The following is a 20,305-nucleotide window of genomic DNA, read 5'->3' on the forward strand; positions in this document are numbered from 1 at the left end:
TTAAAAAATCTGTAAGAATGTTAGAAGGCCATGAAAAGAAATAGATACTTAAAGTTAACTTATTTTCAAAAAAAAATAAGACTCAGCTTCAAAACCAACAGGTATGAAACACAAATTTTATGACTTCAGAACATTTTGATCGATGATTGTGGAAATGCTGCTGCTTTGATTGTAGCAGGATGATATTCTATGAAAATCATAAGTTTGCCTCTTAAAAGTTTGAAGATGTTATTATATTGAGGTCAAGCGCCTTTTTCTAAACGTTAAAACGGAAAAGCACCTAATAACTTATCAAGAAATATGAAGAGAAATGTGATTAATGTCTTATGAATGAAACAAAGTTATGAGCTGAGGTGAGTATTAATAAAAGAAGATTTGTTCAATAGTCACACAGTGCAATATATTTTTTGGAATCAATTTGGCTTCTTAAAATATTATCCGATGAGAAAATTAGAGATCACATAACATTATTGGTAGTATTTGTGTTGGCACCACCACACCTGTGGGAGGTTGGTTCGCTCAGTCTCATCGACTGATTACTAAGATATTGTTCGCTCACCCATTGACGAATGACATGATGTGACGCTGGAACTTCTAACTGAATTTATGCTGTTATCTAGCTTGTAAATCTCTTACAGACTACTATATGAAAATTATGCAGCCTTAGATAATGCTGAATGAACAACAATTTTCAATTTCTTCGCCTATTGTTTATGGTTACATCTTTTGGAAAGTTACTCTTGCACTACTATTTTCACTTTAGGTGAACCTAAGTAGAACCCTGCATAAAATTTTTCAAGACTCTAAACCGATTATTTGATAAGGCATCCTGCTTCTTTCAATGGGCTCGTGGATTTCGCAGAAACTACTATCAGTTCCTTCAACACTAGAAAACCTGCCTCTGTGTGTTCTAAGTGAGTGGAAATTGCGGCATTAAAGAATCAGATTTTATGGTTTTAATTTTGGACAACCTGGAAAGATCAGTATCTGAGAAGTTTCTCCAAGGAAGAGAATAACAGTGAAGAGTAACAAGGGTTTCAACCACGGTTAGCAAGCCCACAATGCTCTTCAAATAATAAGAACGCGAGATGTCCAATTCTTCGAGGACTTTCAAACTTTGTAAATTATCAATAGCTCGCAATCGATTTTGGCTGATGTTCAAATACTTAAGCTTAGGCAAGTTTAAGCCTTCAATGTTTTCAATTTCATTATCTTTTAGCAGTAACCATTCCAAGTTCAAAAGCCCACCCAAATTTTCAATTTTCCGAATATCATTGTATTCAAGATTTAGGGAAACTAAATTCACAAGGTATTTAAAGCTATTGGAGATTCTGAATGTATTGTTCCAAGAAAAATCAATGGTTTTCAAGGCCTTATAATTTTGTAAACTTTTGGGAATCATAGAGTCTCCACACTTGATGATGGTCAAATGTTCAATTTCCTGGAATCCTTTTAAGAATGTTGTCAGATTCAGATCAACACTATTTGCGTTATTGTGGTAGGTGTTGCCGGTTTTCGGTGTTTGTAAATCTATCTCCAACGGATCCAGGTACATAGTATCGCAACGCAATACTAATGTTACCAAAGAGGGGAACCAATGCCTATCGATTCTTAGTTTTTTAGGATTTCTAATTACAGAGCATTCAATTTCAAGATGGGATAAAGTTGGAAAACAAGCTGTTATATCAAAAATGAACCTTACCAGCTTAAGATATAGTTGTTTTATCTTTGTTGGCAAACTAATTTTGCTTAAATCAATGATAAATCTTCCGTAAGTTCGCATATAAAATGACTTTGCCTCATCTTCCATAAATATTTTCAAAGTTTCCGTTGATTTGGGATAGTCGACATCTAAACCACACCTGTTTTCAATTACCTTGACGTTAGTGCACCGATTCAAAAAGCATTGGATAATTTTTGACTTCCCTTTGGATATTAAAGGTCTCCGAGTACAAAAACTGTTTTCTGCTTTATGGATTATAATCTTTTTAATTGCAGATTCATATTTCAGAATCTTTGGAAGATTGTTATAACGAATCCAAACGTGTGGTTTCAGATAATTATTTTGACTTCCATCAGATTGATTTTGATACTTGTAAATAGTTTTGAAAATGTCTTCAAAGCATTCAGGCTTTGTATTTTTACCATCGTAATAAATTTCGACTTTATGGAGCAACAAAAATAAAGCACATTCGTATAACCTGTTTTTCGATGGTAGAATGCGCATTACAGGTAAAAGTTCGTAAGCATCTAGTCTCCCAAAAATCCGGAATATTAATTCATTTGGCATTCTCTCAAATGGAAAACATATTTTTCTGTCAACCATTATTAACATATACTTGTGATAGTGATTGTGATAGTAAAATTTCCGTTCGGTAACACGTCTAATACTTAAAAAGAAAATTTTTGATTTGGAGAATTGGGCAAAAAAGTGAAAAAAGAGAGTTAATAATAATAAGACAAGAGAAAAGAAAATGATTTTACAAATTTTACCTTAGTTTTAGATTGCACTTCCCTTTGAAAGTCCTGAATTTGGATGCTTTTCTTCTCTTTCGAGACTCTTAAAATTTTGTTCTTTCCTTCCTTTTCAGTTTTGATAGAACACTATTGGAGTAAATTATAATAACATTATATGACCACTCATAAAATATGATGATAGAATAACCTCTACCAATTGAATATAATCCACGTCAGAGACAACTTCTTAAAGGGAGGAAGTTACAAAGACACTACTGAAACAATCAGGAGCAATTTCAAAATACACATCGCCTTTATTTTTTCCAGCCTTTATAGCAATTGATTTCTTTTCTTTTTTTTTCTTGACTATTATTTATTTGCAATATTAATCATAAATATAGGGAACTAAGATGACTACATGTAATGTCTTCCTAAAACAGCAACAGTTGCTCATTTTACTTAAAATTTGAACGAACTCAATTATCATTATTTTATATTTATTGCTCTCAAGTTTTAGTTTTAGGAAAATAGATGAGAATACTGAAAATAATACCCAGGTGACAAATATAATGGTTATGCAAAGTCTTGATACATAAGAGAGATTTTCTTCACGTATAAATACAGGATATCCTCGATGCTGAAATCTATGACTAAATTGACTGTTAAAAGTTGAAAACAATAAATTTTTAGAATAATAATAATAAATGAATAAATAAATAAATAAAAACAGGGTACAGTTGAATGAGATCAGAATATAGAAAATAGAGCACAAATGTAACAAGATGTCAATCCAACCTCTTGCTGATTATCATATTGAACCATTTACTATTTTGACCACTTACTTTTTCGAGACCATGGCCAATTAGTTGCCATTACGTGAAATGATCGCTATTCTCATGCTTTGGGAATATATACCTGCTGTTCATATGCCATCTCTTACTGACCTGAGCAAGCCATATGAGCGAGTATCATGTATTATGTATGTCAAATTAGTATAGATGAAAACAAAGTTTAAAAGGAACAAAAGCACCAAGAAGTCCAATCATTTCCCAGCAACAGGAGCTGGACCTTCAATGCCAACATATTTTTCTTCTCTCCAAGGGCCAACATCGGCCAAGTACAACCCACCATCTTCCTCAGAAACTTCTGATTTACCGCCGAATTTTACTGGCAAGTTTTCTTCAGGAATTTGCTTCAACAAATCAGACTTGTAAGAGTAACCCAAAATGAAAATCTTGTTAACGGTGACAGGGTCCAAGAATGGCTTGAAAAGTCTGAAAGCGGTGGAGAATCCAAATGGCGCATTGATAAGAAAGAACTTACCCATACGCTCAGGGTAGTAGTTTTGACCGATGTAAGAAGCTTCACGCACGTAGGACAAAACTTGAGAGGCAGAGGTGATGGATATGCCTTTGAGGTCCAAAATGGTGCAGGAGGTTTCAACAAGATGTCCGGCCTTACGTGAGCAAGCTGGTAAACGATGGTTAGCAAAAGATTCATATTCCCAAATCAAGTTCTTGATCATACGCTCTTGAGTGGTAATCTTGTACATTTCAGTAATATTAACTGACCCAAGTTCTTCAATATAAATAGGACGGCCATCCTTATCAGTTTTGTGATAGTATTGTGGATAGAACTTGGCAACAGTAGTCTTTTCAGTGTAGTGGAAGTCTTCAAGGATGGTATCAACGCCATTTTCCTTTCTCCATTTTTCGCATTCTTCAAACATGAGCTTGGCCTTAGCGACATCAAACTTACGAGCACGGAGGAAACGTAACTGTTGAGAGTGTTAGTATAAATAATTAAGAATTTTGAAGTGATGGATGGGAAACAAGGGAATAAAGAAGACAAGCTTTCTTCCCACCCTAACAATAATTCAAAATAATAAACTTACCAAAGTAGCTTCATCCAATCTCAAAGTATAGCCACCCTTTATCAACTCATCGTGCAACTTCTGGAGAGCTTCTTTCTGCTCAGAAGTCAAGTTTCCTGGATAGCCAGTAAAAGGGCCTGGCGGAGAAGTTTGTGGGTAACTGGCTCTATTCAAATTATTGTTAGTTCATGTGTCTATCGATATTAGCATCGTAAAGGAACCACGGAAAAAAAAAGAGAAAAAAAGACAGCAAAATTGAATATGAATCATTTTATACCATTCTTCCAATAAAAAAGTAGAAATGATTATAACAGAGAACTTCTGGGAGAAGTGATATTGATTTTACAATACATACAAGAATTCAGATTCCTATAAGAAAACTGGTTAGTTAAATTGACACAATTGCAATAGACCTATATAAAAGTAAAGGATTTACCTGAAAAATAGTCATTCATTTTTCTTCAATAAGACCAAGATAAATTGGATACCAATAGCATAGTTCTCAAAAAAAAAACACTATACGTACGGAAACAGCCATATTTATGATATTAGAATATTGTTTTTTTGATCCTTTGTATGTGCCACTGGGTAAAAAAAAAAAGTTGTTCCAAAACGGCTCCTTTCGTTTGCTTTCTGTTTTTAATACTTGTTTTTTTCAACCTGGTCAAAAAGATGGTGTATTCAACAGTAGTATCCAAAAAAAGCTATTGTTGATGATGACAAGTTTTTAGTTTTGCAAATTGATGGGAGATGGAATAACCGTTACCCTGTAATTTACGTAATACCAGAGTGAGGTGCGTTTTTATCCATCTGACAGGTACATTGTAGTGCAGCAGATTATTCCACGGAGTAGATCCTCTCATACACCCTTCATCGATGACGGCTCATTTAATCTGATAATTATAAACAGATTGAAATGGGCTATTTTATTGTCATCAAAACCCAGTGATTTGATCGACTACATTCATAGTGGCTGCTTTTAAAGATTGGCAACTTCAATTGTCCAAGGATTTTGGGGATATTTTCTCGTTTTAACCTTGCCAAAAATCCCTGTCAGAGCCAGCCTTCTCCGTTAAAGCTATTGTGAAATGCCACTCTCAACAACACTACTATTGAGAGAAGCTGTTGTCTTCTCAAAGTAACCATAGCTCTCAATTAATAATATATTTTTTTTCTGTCTTTGGTTATTCAATAAATCTATTTTTTTTTTTTTCAATAAAATCTTTTCCAACTGCCACATGTCGTTCCTACTGGCAATCCATGAATAGCACATTGCGTATCAATAGAACTTCATCCATGGAAAATAAAGAAGAATTATTATTATTCATTGAATTTTTTCTAATGATATGATTTTGTAAGAAAAAAAAATATATGAAAAATAATCACATTTTTTAACTGCTCGTGTAGAAATGAGGGCAGGAAGTTTTTGTACTCAGAAATGTTTGCAGATATTACAATTCTTGGATACTTTACTACCACAAAGTTAATAATATCGTAATATACTTCACATATTTCTAAAAATAAAACCGTGGATACAGTTCTTTATTTTTTGTCACTATTGTTGTTTCTTCTATTAGACGTCCTCTCTGTCTGTGTACAATTTCTTCCTCTTCTCTCTTATACTATTATCTCACAATTTTCTATATTCGAGACCACAAAGCAACTCGTCTAGCTTTATTATACTATTGTGGCTGTCCATAATCCTTTTTTTTAATCATTTCTTTCTTTTTCAATTCTTGTCATAGCCTTAAAAAAATAGCCACCTCGACGATACTATAAATACCAGATGAATTCCCCCATTTTTATAATATTCAAAGCACAAAGTAAAAATTTTTGATAAATGAAATCAATTTAATATACTTAATATTCCTGATACCAATTTTTCTCTTTTGTTGTGCAGATATTATACCTTACAATGCAATTCACCTCAACTCTTGTTACTTTCGCGATTATATTCTCTGGTATTTCATCCGCCGCTACCGTGAACAATACTACTAATGGTACTTCTTTCATAGAATACCCGGGTTCTAATATCTCAGTCAGTAATATCTCCAATATTACCACGTATGATGGTGCTGCTGCTTCTAACTTCAAGGTTGGCGGGACATCTGCCCTTGTTGTCATGGTTGCCGTCGCTGCAGTGTTGGTGTGATGAATTAATTTCCAGGTAAAAATTATCAGGGACCTAATGTTGCACAATTATTATTATTATTATTTTATTATTATTTTCCTCTTCTCTGCTGGTTTTCGTTTGGTTTTTCTATGTTTATAAGGCTTCTTGGACACCTTCCCTTTATTTTTTCTCTATCAATTGCATTTCTTAACTTCCAAATCAGTTTGTACAATATAATATTTCTTCTATATAATCGTTGCTACCAATAATACACCCATTAATGGGAATCTTTTACATAAACAGTGTACTATTCAACCCAAAGAAGACAATAAATCTCTGAGAAATCTGTAATATAAGCTTGATCTCATGTTAATCGACGGATTGAGAGTCTTATACCATGATTCGATCTACTAATGGCTGTATTGAATGAAATAAAATTCATTGTTAAAGCAAGTTTGAATACTGTGTAAAGGTTTAAACCTTTCCTCTAAAATAAGGATAATAAGATGGAAAAACGAGAAACATCGCTCTATTTAAGTAGTTTGATCTTCTCTTAGAACAATTGGATAGTTCTAAAAGATAATAGAAGATAATAGAAAGTAATAGAATATCCTGACATGTTCAAGTACCTGAAAGGGAATTCTTCGAAATGCTAGCATGTTCTACGAAGGATTATCAGTTAACCAATGCATCCCAGAAGTACATTAACAATAGTATAATAATACCTTGAGCATGGCCTATGTTACATACTATCAGTAACGTTGTAATTCAATCTTACTTTAATTTGTTACTTAATTATCTTATCTAAACAAAGTCTTAAGCGAAGTTTATCCTATACTTTATTATTTCCTTTTTATCTTTCAGTCACATCCCTATATACTTTCCCTATTCTAATTGTTTCACTCAAGAATACTATCTATATATTGTATTCAATATCCCTTTTTTCATTGGTTATATAATATTTTAATATTACAAAAATCATAAAAAAATACATATTTATCAAACATATATTAATAATCAATTGATTAGCAGAACACAAATAAACGAAAAAGTAAGACATAAATAACTAAAATAAATCGGAAAAAAATAAAAATAAAAATAAAAATGAAAAATGAAAAACAGAACATCTAAAAGATTCTTTTACGTGACTTTTGTTGTGATGGATTATCTAACATATTGCGGGAAGAGTTTTCCAATGCAGTCTTCTTTTCTTCCAAAAGTCTCACTTGTTTCAATAATTTTTCTTTCATTTCCTTATGTCTACTAAACAATTCAGCTTCTGATTTCTGTAATTTCTTTTCCTTTTCGGTGACCTTTTGATCAAAAACACTCTTCATTTCGGCTTCCATCTTAGCCAATTTCGCCTCGTGCAAAGTTTTTTCTTCTTGTTGTTTGACCAATGGATCAAATTCTTTGAATACAGAATGGTCTTGTTCAATACCCATGTTGCGTAACTTTTCAGTTCTGTAATTTTCATACAATTTTTTGGCCGTGGTTTCTCTCAATTCTTCAAGGTAGTCTCTGATTAAAAGTTGACGTAATCTAACGAAATCACAATGATCTTCATTATCAACTTCGATGATACCCCATGGATAGGCACGCCCTCTCACATTGTTGCCATCTTTACCTGATACTTCGTCAGTAGAACCAACTACAGCAAACGGAATTCTTGACATTAATTCTTGACAGGACAAAATAGTTTCCTCATCATCCTTTTCATAGGTTGGTGGTCTGAAGATATTGATACCCTGAGTGTTGATATCATCAAGAATTCTTTGTTTGAAGTCTGCAATTTCTTCTTCAGTTAAGGTGTCGGACTTGGCAATAACAGGGATCAAATTGACCTTAGTATGGACCTTCTTCATAAATGTGATGTCCAAAGGTTTAAGTGAGTGACCAGTAGGTTCAATAAAATACACAAGAGAGTGGACTCTGTTATCGATAATGGTGGTTCTATTAATCTTGGTTTCTGCTTCCAAGTATTGATCAAATCTGGAATTGATTTCTTCAATAATTGGTTCCCACGAGTCACTGTTGTTAATGGCATCACCAAAACCTGGGGCATCAATAACAGTAAGATGCAATTTCACACCATTTTCTTCGATGTCGGCACTGACGGTTTCGATTTTAACGTTGGTTTGTTTTTCAGCGGAAGGGTCTCTGACTTCTTTTTGTGGGTAAAGCTCTCTGTTGAACAAGGTGTTGACTAAGGTGGACTTCCCAAGGCCGCTTTCGCCAACAATAAAGAAGTTAAAGTTGAAACCACGACGGATGGACTTTCTATGCCATTGTTTTGGCAAATTTGCGAACCCAACGTATCCATTTAATTTGCGGCGAATTATATTGACTTCAGGAGTGACCGGACCAGAACCGTTAGCATCGGTAGAATTAGAAGGAGTAGCAGCTGCTTGAGGAGTCCCACTTCTGATAGTTTCTTTAACAGTTTCGCAATTTTCGTAGTTTGCAGAAGACTCTGAACTGATATCTGGTTGGTGGGATTCTGAAAAGATGTGGTTAGTTCAACAGAAACTGGCATCAACGAATAACAAAGGGAAAAAAGGCAAAAGAAAATGAGCAATAAAATTGAAGAACATAAAAATGCTTGTAACTTACCTAAAGCAGTCATGATTCCAGTGTGATAATTGCAAAGATAACTGATTACAAAGATGCTGTCAATAAGGTGAGCTTCAAAACGGTTACAATTTTTTTTTATTGAAAAATAACACGAAAGCACAAAAGCTGATATTCCGAGCCCATATCACGTGTATATTTCACCTCATCTTTTCCTCGGAATGCGGTCGGATTGGGTGAGCTACACAGAAAAAGTGTCAAAAAAGTGATTTAGTTTCTCTATTATTAATATACAACAGTTAAAAGAAAATGATAATCATGAGGAAAGGGTATAAGTAAGAAGATAAAGAAAAAAGGAAAAAGAGAGAGAAAATTAGAAGATAAAGAAGAAAAGGAAAAAGAGAGAGAAAATTAGAAGATAAAGAAGAAAAGGAAAAAGAGGGAGAAAATTAGAAAATAAAGACTAAAGAAGCAAAAACGGCCAAAGCAGAGACAAAACTAGAGGTCAATTGGGAACCTGAAGCTTGAAAGGTTTGCAATTCTGCAGTGGTAGTTGAAGAAGAAGAGGAAGCGGTTGCAATGGAAAAGGTAGACTTAGATTGAGTGGTGACTTCTTGTTCAAGACTTGGACTATTAGCGGTGGAAGATGACTCTGAAACATAGACAGCGGCAGTTGATGATGAAACGCCAATACTGGTAGTAGTGATCGCAATACATCCTTCTGAACCACAAGAGGTAATAGTGTTGGTAACAGTGACATGTTTGTAAACCATATCAGTTGAAGTTGAAGATTGGATGGTGTTGATAGATGGAGAACCAGTAACGGAAACAGCATCATCTGAACCGGCAGTAGTAGTAGAGATAACTGAGGAACAGCCATCTGGACCACAAGAAGTAATGGTTTCAACAGCAGTGGCTGTAATATGAACAACATCGGTAGAAGTAGTCAAAAGTGGGCTAGAACTGGAAATTGATGAATGGGATGAAACAGGAGAGACAGTAGCAGAAAGATCACTTGAGCTGGAGGTTGGAACAACAGTGGCAGTGGAGGTAACTAAGGAACAACCATCTGGACCACAAGAAGTAATGGTTTCAACAGTAGTGGCTGTAATATGAACAACATCGGTAGAAGTAGTCAAAAGTGGGCTAGAACTGGAAATTGATGAATGGGATGAAACAGGAGAGACAGTAGCAGAAAGATCACTTGAGCTGGAGGTTGGAACAACAGTGGCAGTGGAGGTAACTAAGGAACAACCATCTGGACCACAAGAAGTAATGGTTTCAACAGTAGTGGCTGTAATATGAACAACATCGGTAGAAGTAGTCAAAAGTGGGCTAGAACTGGAAATTGATGAATGGGATGAAACAGGAGAGACAGTAGCAGAAAGATCACTTGAGCTGGAGGTTGGAACAACAGTGGCAGTGGAGGTAACTAAGGAACAACCATCTGGACCACAAGAAGTAATGGTTTCAACAGTAGTGGCTGTAATATGAACAACATCGGTAGAAGTAGTCAAAAGTGGGCTAGAACTGGAAATTGATGAATGGGTAGAAACAGGAGGGACATTAGTAGAAACAGCACTATTTGCACAGGAAGTTGAAGTAATGGTGGCGGTTGAGGTCATCAAGACACATCCAATTGAATCGCAAGAAGTAACGGTTTTAGTGACAGTGATAGGAACTTCAATGATGTTAGTACAAGCAGCCGTTGCAGTTGTAATAGAACCTGGTGATGAGCTCAAAGTTGAAGAGTCAACAATAGAAGCATAACTTGTACTGATGAAGAGATCACTGAGGTACAACCATCTGGTCCACAAGAAGTAGTGCCTTCAGTAATACTGGTAAATGGCCAGAAAAAGTGGTTGAAGAGCTCGATGTTGTGTTTCCATAGTGAACTGGTTGATAGGTTGAAGTTTCTGAAGTAAAAAGATAAAGTACTAGTTGAAGTTAAAGATAAAGTACTAGTTGAAGAAAAGGAACTAACAGTGCTGGAAATGGAAGTTGATGAAATAGAGCTAAAATTACCAGAGCTTGAAGTAAATGATGCCGAGGTATCAGCACTGAGGTAGCACTCGAGGATGAAGCAGGATAGAAACACTGGTAGTAGTATTCAAAGATGGAGCAGAACTGACAGTACTTGAGCTAGAAGTCAATGGAGCAAAGGTGGAAATACTAGAGGTAGTATTCAAAGATGGAGCAGAACTAACAGTACTTGAGCTAGAGGTAGAAACACTAGAGGTAGTAAAGGTGGAAATACTAGAGGTAGTATTCAAAGATGGAGCAGAACTAACAGTACTTGAGCTAGAGGTAGAAACACTAGAGGTAGTAAAGGTGGAAATACTAGAGGTAGTATTCAAAGATGGAGCAGAACTGACAGTACTTGAGCTAGAGGTAGAAACACTAGAGGTAGTATTCAAAGATGGAGCAGAACTGACAGTACTTGAGCTAGAGGTAGAAACACTAGAGGTAGTAAAGGTGGAAATACTAGAGGTAGTATTCAAAGATGGAGCAGAACTGACAGTACTTGAGCTAGAGGTAGAAACACTAGAGGTAGTAAAGGTGGAAATACTAGAGGTAGTATTCAAAGATGGAGCAGAACTGACAGTACTTGAGCTAGAGGTAGAAACACTAGAGGTAGTATTCAAAGATGGAGCAGAACTGACAGTACTTGAGCTAGAGGTAGAAACACTAGAGGTAGTATTCAAAGATGAAGCAGAACTGAAAGTACTTGAGCTAGAGGTAGAAACACTAGAGGTAGTATTCAAAGATGAAGCAGAACTGACAACACTGGAGCTAGAAGTCAATGAAGCAGAAATGGAAGAAGAAGTAACAGAGGCACCAGGAACAAAAGCAGTAACCGTCATAACATAATGAGTTCCGGACGGGAAAGAAGTGGCATAGGAAGTGGTGGTACCGGTGTAGGGAGCGCTGATGGTTTTGATGAGACCGGAAACAAACTGGCTAACAATAACCACTGTATCAGTCCCAGACGGATATTGGGTAGCATAAGAAGTCCCAGAGTTGGTATAATAGACTGTACGTGTAGAGGTTTCATCAGGAATGTATTCTTTGATGGTAACTTGGGTGCCAGTGCCAGTTGGAACAACTGTGAATTGTGAAGTTGCAGTACCAGTGTAATGAACAGTTTCAGTACTGAAACTAAATGGAAGATATTCATATACAATAGCGTTACTCCCTGTGAAACCATCTGTTCTGGAAGCACACTGATGGTACCATTCATTTTGTGTGTTACAATAAGCAGTAGGAACACATTGGGTATTTCCAGAATAACCAATACCACCACACTGTCCATAAACCAGGACCAAGTTGGTCTCAGTGTACACAGTGGCCATTGGCATTGCGGTGGAATAAGATGTGGTTGTTCCATCATAGAAGGTGGTGGAAGTTGATGTTTTGAAAGGCAAATATTCTGAGACAGTGATGGTTGGATTTGTAGCACCAGAAGATTTCGATAATGTGGTGAAATAAGTGGTCTCGCCAGCGTAGTAAGCAGATTCGGTGACATAGGCAACTGGTGCATATTTGATGACACTGATGACTGATTTAGTACCAGTTGGTTGAATTGTGGTGTAACTATCAGTGGTTCCAGTGTAACCGACAGTAACGGTAGTGGTTGGCATAGGAACATATTGGTCAACAAAGATAGTTGAGACAGTTCCAGTTGGTTGGATTGTGGAGTAGCTGGTTGTCAGACCAGTATAAGTGAACTTTCTGGTTTTGGTTGGTTGAGGAAGATAAGCAGTTACTGTACCAACAGTCTGTGATCCAGTAGGAGTTTGAGTGGCATAACTAGCCTGTGTCCCGGTAATAATCATAGTGGTTGTAATGTAGGTGAATTGTGGAACATATTCAATAGCAGTAATAACGGTACCAGTGCCAGTTGGATAAATATATGACCAAGAATTGTAGAGGCCAGTCCAGGACGAAGTGAGAGTGGTAGTAGAATCAGGAACAGCTAATACAACAACGTTGGTTTGGATTTCAATACCAGAACCAGAACCAGAACCAGAACCAGAACCAGAACCAGAACCAGAGCCAGAGCCAGAGCCAGAGCCAGAGCCAGAGCCAGAGCCAGAGCCAGAGCCAGAGCCAGAGCCAGAGCCAGAGCCAGAGCCAGAGCCAGAGCCAGAGCCAGAACCACCAGCGGCAGCAGCGCCAGTGATTGTGGTAACAATATAGTTGTAATTGCCTGTCCAGTATGAGCTACTGGTAACAGTGGTAACGGTAGGAACGGCAACGAAAACACTGATGGTCTCGCTCAAATCAGTTGGAAAGGCAGTAGAAGAGGAAACATATGAGCCAGACCAACCTTTAGTGATGGTAACACGAGGCTCAGGAGTTTCAACAACGACTATAATTGGAGAACTTGGATCAGAAGCAGTGGTGGTGTAAGAAGAAGTGACGGTTTGCGTCCATGGCATGGTAGTAGTAGTGGTAGAACCTGGGGAATTGGCAGTGATGGTGCTACAAGTGGAATCCTCTTCATTGAATTGGAAAACACTTTCAGCAAATGTTTCAATCTTTTTACCACTTGGAGTGGTAATGATCAACTGCAAATGGGAAAATTGAACCATGTTGACATAAGCAATTCTTGTTGGATAGTAGTAACCACCTTCGAGGTATGTTTGTCTGGAATCATCATAGTCCGTGCCTTCATTGGCAATAGAACCAGCAGTGTAGATGACTCTGTTATCATAGTCGGCATTCTTAGAAAGTTTGGCACTGTTACAACAGTCGAATGCAGCATTGTTAGCAAGATATAAGACGACAACGTCATCAGTACTGTGGAAGTCAAAGTCATAGAAACCAGATTCTGCAGCGTAGAAATAACCGGTAAGTTCCAAGGTGAAGTTGGTAATTGAGATATCAACACCATAAACTTGACTGTACTGGACGCCATCAGCATCACTTGGCCAATCAACGGTAATATTAGTGATATCTGAAGCTTCACCAACTAAAATACCATTATCAGCAAATTCGTACTCAGCAAAGCCTTGTGAGTACATTTGAGCGTAAGTGTAATTATAGAACTTAGCATTGAAACCAGAACCAATTGGTGAGCTGCTGATAGCACACCCAGTGCTTTCACGAATTGCACCACGATTGTTTTCGTCACCGCTGTCAGCACTAGTGAAGCTGAAGAACAAAGCTAAAAATAATGTAGATAAAAATGTACTGAATTGTTTCATTATCAATGCTTTTTAGTGTCAATACCAAATCTAGTATTGCAAATTAGAAGATTTCATGGCGAACGAATTCATATTTATATAATTGAGGAAGAATGAAAAAACGAAGAGAGAAAAAAAGAAAGATATTGTTCCGAGGAAGTATCTAGAACTGCATTTGCCATCATATGCAATAGATCGTAGAATTTCATGTAACATTGCCAATTTAGGTAGTAAACGCTGCAAGTGAACAACTTGGCAAAAGAAATAATAGCTCTTCTGAGAAAATTTCGTTTTATTTCTTCAAATCTTTTTTTCTCCATACGTGTGTGTCGTCATTAGATATTTTTCCAATTTTTTTTACCTATTATGTATGCGCATGCATCTGAAAAGTATGTTTTTATTTTCTAAACCTGTTCTGGCAAACAGGATATTTTTGCTCCAGGCAATGATTGTGCGAAGCTTCGGATGGTTGATGAAAGTGAGCCAAAAAAATACTCTATCAATTGGTAATGATATTATTAATTTCTTGTTTAGATCATGGCAAAATTACGTAGCTTATGTATTGCAGCTAAGCGAGAAGAGTGTCTTACCTAAAGCTGCGGAGCAGTTTTAATCTAATGACCATCGCTTATGCAAGATCAACAGGGCATCAACGGTCTAGATTTTTTATAGAATCCAAATTGCCGAGGAATTCCAATTGGTTAACAATTAAAGAGAGAAAAACAACAAAATAAACTTACAGGGAATGACTCAATATAATCAAAATAGAGTATCACATTGGCGTAACTACAACAACAACCGAGAAGAAAAGTAACTGAAATTGGACTAAAATACGAAAAAGGGACAGGAAAAAGCAATAAGCTATTGTAAGTATTCATATTTTTTTTTTATTTTTTATTTTTTTTTGTCTCTCTTTTCTTTTTTTGTCTCTCTTTTCTTTTTTCCTTTTTTCAAAATTATTTTACCAAAAGTACTTGTCTAACGTTGGGTTAAATATCTTGGATAAAAATAAACTTTTAAGTTTCCTTGATGTCAATGTCTACTTCGCATTTGCACCGTTTTTTTTGCCTCAATTTGGAAAATTTTTTCGAGAAGAAAAAAAAGAAACAAATAAACTTTTTGTGTTGCTGATTCGTCATGGACAATACGAAAAATACAAATGTTAATAGAAATGTAGCAGCTCTGTTGTCACAACTGCTATGGTAAAAAAAAAAATACGGAAAAAGAGATCCACAAAACCATAAGTATTATAATAAGTAAGAGATTCCTAATGTCACCGAACTGTCCGTCATAAAACTGACCCGATGAACGGTGGTGGTTAATGTAGAACCAGGAGTCTCATCAAATCCTTGAGGCGAATTACTACTATTATCTCCAGTTTCTGCAATATCAGTAGTAGTAGTAGTGAAAAAAGTTGAAGCTGTTACTTAACAACATGCGGCATCTTCGGAAGTCTAAAAATCTTTCTATTTTTTGATTTGTGTTATTCCATACTATGTATCCACTAGTTCTTAAAAATACAGTTATTCAATTATTACTTGCTAATATAAACATTGCTTTATATTTTGCAAGATTTTTCTTAGGATTAATGGCTAAAAACTCTGGATATGATTTGAAACTCCAAGGGAGAGAAGACGGGGGGAGGACGGGCTTCATGAAGCTTAATATTATGCATAGAAACACCAATTTAGACTATTTTATTCTTGTTTTTATTTTTGTTGTATTAATTTGCATACTTATGCTGTAAATTGATGTGAATATATCAAACAATCAACTAAGCCTCTACGTCAAGGCGTATATTTGTTAATTGTCAGTCTGCCGGTAGTACAGATCTCCTACCATGGCTCGATTGCCACGGGCTCATAATCACAAATACTTCCACTACTTTTGTAGCTTTTAACGATCCATAGTTACTAATATCATGTATATAGAAGGATCAAGACTCACAACCAAATTCCTGTTTATATATTATTAAAGGTTTACATTTACTTTATACTTATTATTATCATTACATTAATATCTATAAACCGACATTTAGTTCTCCGTCCATGCCGCCAGGGACCATCCTGTAACAGAACCAGTTCAATAATTATTACGTTAAAGATTTAATGTGAGAATACAAAAAACATAAAATCAAAAAGAAAAAAAAATTAGCTAAAATTTATCCAATAACCTCACCGAGTGTAAAAAAGTAAAAGAAAAGGAGGAAGAAAAAAAATTAAGATTCCATAAATGCAAGGGGTATGATACTTAGAAAAGGAATAACAATATAAAAATCAACCCAAAAATACCCGGAATATTTGTGGAGGCTCTAGAAGCTCCACCCTCTTGAGCTTGAACAGTTGCTGAGGTTGTAGCAGCACCATATGAAGCAGCAGATGTTGGTGAGTCAGTCGATGAGTTTTGACGCAAAGCTGACGAGCTTCCACTATCGCCTGAATTAATAGCATGTGTTGGATAGGTTATGGATGAAGTAGATGGCATGGCGCTAATTAAGGTGGTCATAATTGTATTGGTTATAGTGTGGTAAGTTTCTTTGTATGATGATGGAGTGCCACTAATTGATGCACCGGTAGAGTACGCTGCAGATTTCTCTGAATATACAGACGTAGTAGTAGCAGCAGCAGCAGCAGAAGAAGAAGAAGAAGAAGAAGAAGAAGAAGAAGAAGAAGAAGAAGAAGAAGAAGAAGAAGAAGAAGAAGAAGAAGAAGAAGAAGAAGAAGAAGAAGAAACATTTTCGGTTGCAGAGACCAGGGTAGTACCTGATAGAGCGGTAGAAGCAGAAGCAGAGCTCAACTGCTCAGATCCAACAGTAGAACTGGCCAATAGAGCCGATGGTGAGTGAGTGGTGTAGGAAGCAGTGCTCTTCTGAATAGAGCTGCTAACAACTGGGTAGCAAGTTTTGGTACCGCAGGAGGTGATTGTGTACACAACAGTTGTGTCGATTTCAGGAACCAAGATGGAGGTGACTATTGAGGCAACAGAAGTAGTTTCAGAACTAGAAACAGAGTTGGTTCTCGAAACTAAGGTAGAACCGGTTCCAGGAGCAGTAGCAGAGACAGTTCCAGAGCTAGAAACAATACCAGTGGAAGAAACAGATTTAGAGCCAGAGGAAGATACAGAGATGGTTTCAGAACTAGCATTATAAGAGATCTCCGAAACGAAAGTAGAAGAAGTTTCCAAGGCAGAGCCAATGCTAGAAGTAGCGCTCAAAGCACTAATAACGGAACCAGAACTCGAGGCATTGATGGATTGGCTGGAGTTTGAACCAGAAGTTTCAGGAGTAATAGAAGGAGTACTGGAAGATGAACTTGCAGTGGCACCAGAGGTGATTGAAGTTGGTGCTGAAGCGGAAGTAGTGTTTTGAACACCAGTGATAGCAGAAGTGGTAAAAGACGTGCTGGAAGATGAAACTGGGGATGAGGTGGTGGTTGGGGTAGCAAGAGTAGCAGAAGTGGAGCTGGATGTGCTGGAAGATGAAGCACCACCAGTAGCAGAAACACATTGATAGTAGTAAGGGTTCTGTGATTGACAAGTAGCACTGGCAACACACTGTGTAGGACCGCTGTAGTTGATACCACCACAGGTACCGTACATGGAAACTAAGCCAGTTGTGGCAGAACCGGTTTTACTATTTGTAGCAGTGGAGATGATTGAAGTTTGCGCTGAAGCGGAAGTAGTGTTTTGAACACCAGTGATAGCAGAAGTGGTAAAAGACGTGCTGGAAGATGAAACTGGGGATGAGGTGGTGGTTGGGGTAGCAAGAGTAGCAGAAGTGGAGCTGGATGTGCTGGAAGATGAAGCACCACCAGTAGCAGAAACACATTGATAGTAGTAAGGGTTCTGTGATTGACAAGTAGCACTGGCAACACACTGTGTAGGACCGCTGTAGTTGATACCACCACAGGTACCGTACATGGAAACTAAGCCAGTTGCGGCAGAACCGGTCTTACTATTTGTAGCAGTGGAGATGATTGAAGTGGAAGTAGTGGTTGGGGTAGCAAGAGTAGCAGAAGTGGTGCAGGATGTGCTGGAAGATGAAGCACCACCAGTAGCAGAAACACATTGATAGTAGTAAGGGTTCTGTGATTGACAAGTAGCACTGGCAACACACTGTGTAGGACCGCTGTAGTTGATACCACCACAGGTACCGTACATGGAAACTAAGCCAGTTGCGGCAGAACCGGTCTTACTATTTGTAGCAGTGGAGATGATTGAAGTGGAAGTAGTGGTTGGGGTAGCAAGAGTAGCAGAAGTGGTGCAGGATGTGCTGGAAGATGAAGCACCACCAGTAGCAGAAACACATTGATAGTAGTAAGGGTTCTGTGATTGACAAGTAGCACTGGCAACACACTGTGTAGGACCGCTGTAGTTGATACCACCACAGGTACCGTACATGGAAACTAAGCCAGTTGTGGCAGAACCGGTTTTACTATTTGTAGCAGTGGAGATGATTGAAGTTTGCGCTGAAGCGGAAGTAGTGTTTTGAACACCAGTGATAGCAGAAGTGGTAAAAGACGTGCTGGAAGATGAAACTGGGGATGAGGTGGTGGTTGGGGTAGCAAGAGTAGCAGAAGTGGTGCAGGATGTGCTGGAAGATGAAGCACCACCAGTAGCAGAAACACATTGATAGTAGTAAGGGTTCTGTGATTGACAAGTAGCACTGGCAACACACTGTGTAGGACCGCTGTACTTGATACCACCACAGGTACCGTACATGGAAACTAAGCCAGTTGCGGCAGAACCGGTCTTACTATTTGTAGCAGTGGAGATGATTGAAGTGGAAGTAGTGGTTGGGGTAGCAAGAGTAGCAGAAGTGGTGCAGGATGTGCTGGAAGATGAAGCACCACCAGTAGCAGAAACACATTGATAGTAGTAAGGGTTCTGTGATTGACAAGTAGCACTGGCAACACACTGTGTAGGACCGCTGTAGTTGATACCACCACAGGTACCGTACATGGAAACTAAGCCAGTTGCGGCAGAACCGGTCTTACTATTTGTAGCAGTGGAGATGATTGAAGTGGAAGTAGTGGTTGGGGTAGCAAGAGTAGCAGAAGTGGTGCAGGATGTGCTGGAAGATGAAGCACCACCAGTAGCAGAAACACATTGATAGTAGTAAGGGTTCTGTGATTGACAAGTAGCACTGGCAACACACTGTGTAGGACCGCTGTACTTGATACCACCACAGGTACCGTACATGGAAACTAAGCCAGTTGCGGCAGAACCGGTCTTACTATTTGTAGCAGTGGAGATGATTGAAGTGGAAGCTGAAGCGGAAGTAGTGGTTGGGGTAGCAGGAGTAGCAGAAGTGGTGCAGGATGTGCTGGAAGATGAAGCACCACCAGTAGCAGAAACACATTGATAGTAGTAAGGGTTCTGTGATTGACAAGTAGCACTAGCAACACACTGTGTAGGACCGCTGTAGTTGATACCACCACAGGTACCGTACATGGAAACTAAATTGGTTTCCGAGGTGCAAGGTTTGGATGAAGGGGTCATGGTGACTGCAGCAGCTTCAGTAAAAACTGCAACTGCAGCGACTGTGAAAATAAATCCTGAATTATTGAACTTCATTGGGTTTAGATAGAGTAGTTCATAGAAGAATATTATTTTTTTCTAATAGTTGAGAAGGTAATTTGATCTTTATATAAAATTTTTTGAAGCTGAGATGCGGAAAAGTTTCCCAGGCATTGGTGCTGTGTCGCGGGGCAGACATGTTGTCGTTTATTTTTCAGAAGTTTGTTTTGCGCGTGCATTGCAGCGACTGAAGCGAGCGATAACTTTAGATCGCATCTTAGAGTTGGCAGGGCAAAATTTTTTTGGTTTCTGTAAACAATTTGTTGGCCGTTATTTCTAGTTTCTTTTTCTTTTCTTTTCTTTTATTTCCCCTTTAATGCTTCCTTGAAGTTCAAATGAGTAAGTACATAAGTTAGCTTTCTGCGTATATTAATATTTTAATAATAAAAGAGATGATTTTGGCGAGAACCTTAAACCTCGAATTGTCAAAGGAAAGAAAGAGGGGTAAGCATCCTTTCCGTGGCGCTTTCTATGGTGGGGCAGAAGAAGGTAATAAAGTCAACAGAAGAATTTTTTTTTTCAAGT

At 37.5% G+C, this 20,305-nt stretch overlaps 6 protein-coding genes across 6 annotated transcripts; 1 reads left to right on the top strand and 5 right to left on the bottom strand. All coding sequences in view use genetic code 12, as the record gives it.

The window, feature by feature from the left end:
* Positions 1–910: 910 nt before the first annotated feature.
* Positions 911–2,290, bottom strand: DASC09_051680 (leucine-rich repeat domain-containing protein; the record flags this gene model as incomplete). The annotated part of the gene is made up of 1 exon (XM_064998767.1): positions 911–2,290. One exon carries the CDS (start codon positions 2,288–2,290, stop codon positions 911–913), a length of 1,380 nt encoding a protein of 459 aa, XP_064854839.1.
* A 1,209-nt stretch (positions 2,291–3,499) lies between these two features.
* SEC14 (phosphatidylinositol/phosphatidylcholine transfer protein SEC14) lies at positions 3,500–4,868 on the bottom strand (the record flags this gene model as incomplete). Its single annotated transcript, XM_064998768.1, has 4 exons — positions 3,500–4,234; positions 4,352–4,496; positions 4,686–4,699; positions 4,857–4,868. The coding sequence occupies 4 exons, from the start codon at positions 4,866–4,868 to the stop codon at positions 3,500–3,502; spliced, it is 906 nt and encodes a 301-aa protein (XP_064854840.1).
* A 1,377-nt stretch (positions 4,869–6,245) lies between these two features.
* Positions 6,246–6,482, top strand: DASC09_051700 (uncharacterized protein; the record flags this gene model as incomplete). The annotated part of the gene is made up of 1 exon (XM_064998769.1): positions 6,246–6,482. The coding sequence occupies one exon, from the start codon at positions 6,246–6,248 to the stop codon at positions 6,480–6,482; it is 237 nt and encodes a 78-aa protein (XP_064854841.1).
* Positions 6,483–7,570: 1,088 nt separating this feature from the next.
* CDC3 (septin CDC3) lies at positions 7,571–9,069 on the bottom strand (the record flags this gene model as incomplete). The annotated part of the gene is made up of 2 exons (XM_064998770.1): positions 7,571–8,943; positions 9,057–9,069. The coding sequence occupies 2 exons, from the start codon at positions 9,067–9,069 to the stop codon at positions 7,571–7,573; spliced, it is 1,386 nt and encodes a 461-aa protein (XP_064854842.1).
* A 394-nt stretch (positions 9,070–9,463) lies between these two features.
* Positions 9,464–14,224, bottom strand: DASC09_051720 (flocculin; the record flags this gene model as incomplete). Its single annotated transcript, XM_064998771.1, has 3 exons — positions 9,464–10,695; positions 11,152–11,747; positions 12,933–14,224. 3 exons carry the CDS (start codon positions 14,222–14,224, stop codon positions 9,464–9,466), a joined length of 3,120 nt encoding a protein of 1,039 aa, XP_064854843.1.
* A 2,229-nt stretch (positions 14,225–16,453) lies between these two features.
* DASC09_051730 (uncharacterized protein) lies at positions 16,454–19,777 on the bottom strand (the record flags this gene model as incomplete). Its single annotated transcript, XM_064998772.1, has 1 exon — positions 16,454–19,777. The coding sequence occupies one exon, from the start codon at positions 19,775–19,777 to the stop codon at positions 16,454–16,456; it is 3,324 nt and encodes a 1,107-aa protein (XP_064854844.1).
* Between the last annotated feature and the right edge of the window lie 528 nt (positions 19,778–20,305).

This window comes from Saccharomycopsis crataegensis, assembly GCF_037102585.1.
Source record: "Saccharomycopsis crataegensis DNA, jcf7180000000085, whole genome shotgun sequence".
Classification (NCBI taxonomy): Eukaryota; Fungi; Ascomycota; class Saccharomycetes; order Ascoideales; family Saccharomycopsidaceae; genus Saccharomycopsis; species Saccharomycopsis crataegensis.